The 2,759-nt window shown below is 41.0% G+C and overlaps 1 protein-coding gene across 1 annotated transcript in view; it reads right to left on the bottom strand.

The window, feature by feature from the left end:
• The window catches only part of LOC311229969 (calcium/calmodulin-dependent protein kinase II inhibitor 2-like), a gene marked incomplete at its 3' end in the record, with an annotated part of 1,677 nt that extends 980 nt beyond the window's left edge, over positions 1-697 (bottom strand). The window contains exon 1 of the mRNA XM_084316077.1: positions 502-697. Within this exon, the coding sequence (XP_084172203.1) occupies positions 502-670 (169 nt within the window). The 5' untranslated portion in view covers positions 671-697. The remainder of the gene's footprint in view (positions 1-501) is intronic.
• Between the last annotated feature and the right edge of the window lie 2,062 nt (positions 698-2,759).

The following is a 2,759-nucleotide window of genomic DNA, read 5'->3' as shown; positions in this document are numbered from 1 at the left end:
ACACACACGCGCAGAAACACACACACACACACACATACACACACACACACACACACACACACACACACACACACACACACACACACACACACACAATGTTGCCTGTAATTAATTATCAATCAATTATCAGGTGATCAACCAAATAAATCTCAATATCCATCCATCCATTATTATGGGATGTCCAGCATGCAGGAGGCATTTAACAGCACTGCGCATCCAACTTGTGTTGTGATGCGAACAGAATTATATAAAAACAGATACAGGATGGATTAGCAGACGTGCACTGAATACTATCTCTCTCTCTCTCTCTCTCTCTCTCTCTCTCTCTCTCTCTCTCTCTCTCTCTCTCTCTCTCTCTCTCTCTCTCTCTACTGTAGCCTGTGTCAAGGTGAAGGTGTTGAGCGCCATCCCTGTGATCCATAATCTATGTGCGCATTGTTGAGAACATCACCAGGAAAACAACTGGAATAAACGCCTTAATCATAATAGTATCATAATTACCCCGTTTGCTTCGGCCTATCTGCCCCAGTTTCGGCGGGCGTTTGTTCTGCGAGCCGTTGAAGAAGTTGTTGGTGTCTTGGAGGCGACAGGTGAAGGACAGGTGTCCCTCGTCGCCCTCATTTCCATAATGACTCATTTTGTCTTCGTTGAAAGGCAGCACCTCCGACATTTCCAGCGCGTGTTTATTATCGGCGAGGCGCGCGAACTCAGATGAACAGCTCGACGTCTTCTGTATGGTCCGCTCGGTTATTATAATAATAATAAACAACTGCAAACAATGGGAGCTCGACACGATCAGCCCTGCTGTCTGTTGTTTACCTCGAAGGCACGTGTGCCCGTCTGTGCGCAACAGAAATGTGATTAATAAAGAAAATAAAAACATTAAAAAAACAAAAATTGAAATCCTCAATTTCTCCGTTCAGCGAGATTCGGCAACATTATTCAAATGTTCCAGGCGTGTCTCTCTGCTGCTTTGGGGGAAAAAAGGCGCATGTAATAGAAAAGCTTCGCCTGGTTCCGAGCGGCTGCTGGACCCGTTGCAGGAAAATCTGAGGGAGAAATGCAAAGTGGAGGAGCGACGCAAAACACGGATCCTAGGGAGACCTGTCTCGGAGCGCGTCACGCTGGCGAGCTGGAGGTTTGTGTGGTGCAGCACCGAACCCGGAGAACCTCCCGCTGGACCGCAGCTCCGGTCGCCAGGATCCACTACCACCACCACCACACCACATCGAAACAGATTTATTCTAGACACACTGCTCAGTAATTCCCGACCTTCTGTATGCGCACCAACCAAGGGATGCCCAGATAGACCATGAGGATTCGATTTGGAATCCAATTAACATTTGTGTTATTGCCAATCTCTTTATGTATTCATTTTTTTTTTGCCAACGGGTTTTATAACAGGCAATTATAGCCATTGAGGCTGAGACCTGGCCAGACGATGGCAGTGTTTTCATAGGCTATGGTGGAGCTAGTAGCCCCATGATGGAGCTCCATAGACCCATCACTGTGTTTCACTTCCCATTAGTCATAATGCACGTTACAGTGCAGTATCATGCACACTATAGTCTAGTAATATGCACACTATAGTCTAGTATTATTATGCACACTACAGTCAAGTATCATGCACACTACAGTCTAGTATCATGCACACTACAGTCTAGTATCATGCACACTACAGTCTAGTATCATGCACACTACAGTCTAGTATTATGCACACTACAGTCTAGTATCATGCACACTACAGTCTAGTATTATGCACACTACAGTCTAGTATTATGCACACTACAGTCTAGTATTATGCACACTATAGTCTAGCATTATGCACACTATAATCTAGTATTATGCTGCACATTATAGTCTAGTATTATGCACACTATAATCTAGTATTATGCACACTACAGTGTAGTATTATGCACACTACAGTCTAGTATTATGCACACTATAGTCTAGCATTATGCACACTATAATCTAGTATTATGCTGCACATTATAGTCTAGTATTATGCACACTATAATCTAGTATTATGCACACTACAGTCTAGTATTATGCACACTACAGTCTAGTATTATGCACACTATAGTCTAGCATTATGCACACTATAGTCTAGTATTATGCACACTATAGTCTAGTATTATGCACACTATAATCTAGTATTATGCTGCACATTATAGTCTAGTATTATGCACACTATAATCTAGTATTATGCACACTACAGTGTAGTATTATGCACACTACAGTCTAGTATTATGCACACTATAGTCTAGCATTATGCACACTATAATCTAGTATTATGCTGCACATTATAGTCTAGTATTATGCACACTATAATCTAGTATTATGCACACTACAGTCTAGTATTATGCACACTACAGTCTAGTATTATGCACACTATAGTCTAGCATTATGCACACTATAGTCTAGTATTATGCACATTATAGTCTAGTATTATGCACACTATAATCTAGTATTATGCACACTACAGTCTAGTATTATGCACACTACAGTCTAGTATTATGCACACTATAGTCTAGCATTATGCACACTATAGTCTAGTATTATGCACACTATAGTCTAGTATTATGCACACTATAGTCTAGTATTATGCACACTATAATCTAGTATTATGCACACTACAGTCTAGTATTATGCACACTATAATCTAGTATTATGCACACTATAGTCTAGTAATATGCACACTGTAGTCTAGTATTATGCACACTATAATCTAGTATTATGCACACTACAGTCTAGTATTA

Source organism: Notolepis coatsorum (genome assembly GCF_963971535.1).
Source record: "Notolepis coatsorum genome assembly, chromosome: 6".
Taxonomy (NCBI): domain Eukaryota; kingdom Metazoa; phylum Chordata; class Actinopteri; order Aulopiformes; family Paralepididae; genus Notolepis; species Notolepis coatsorum.
Note: the sequence above shows the minus strand (reverse complement) of the source record. Positions and strands in the feature narration are given on the sequence as shown.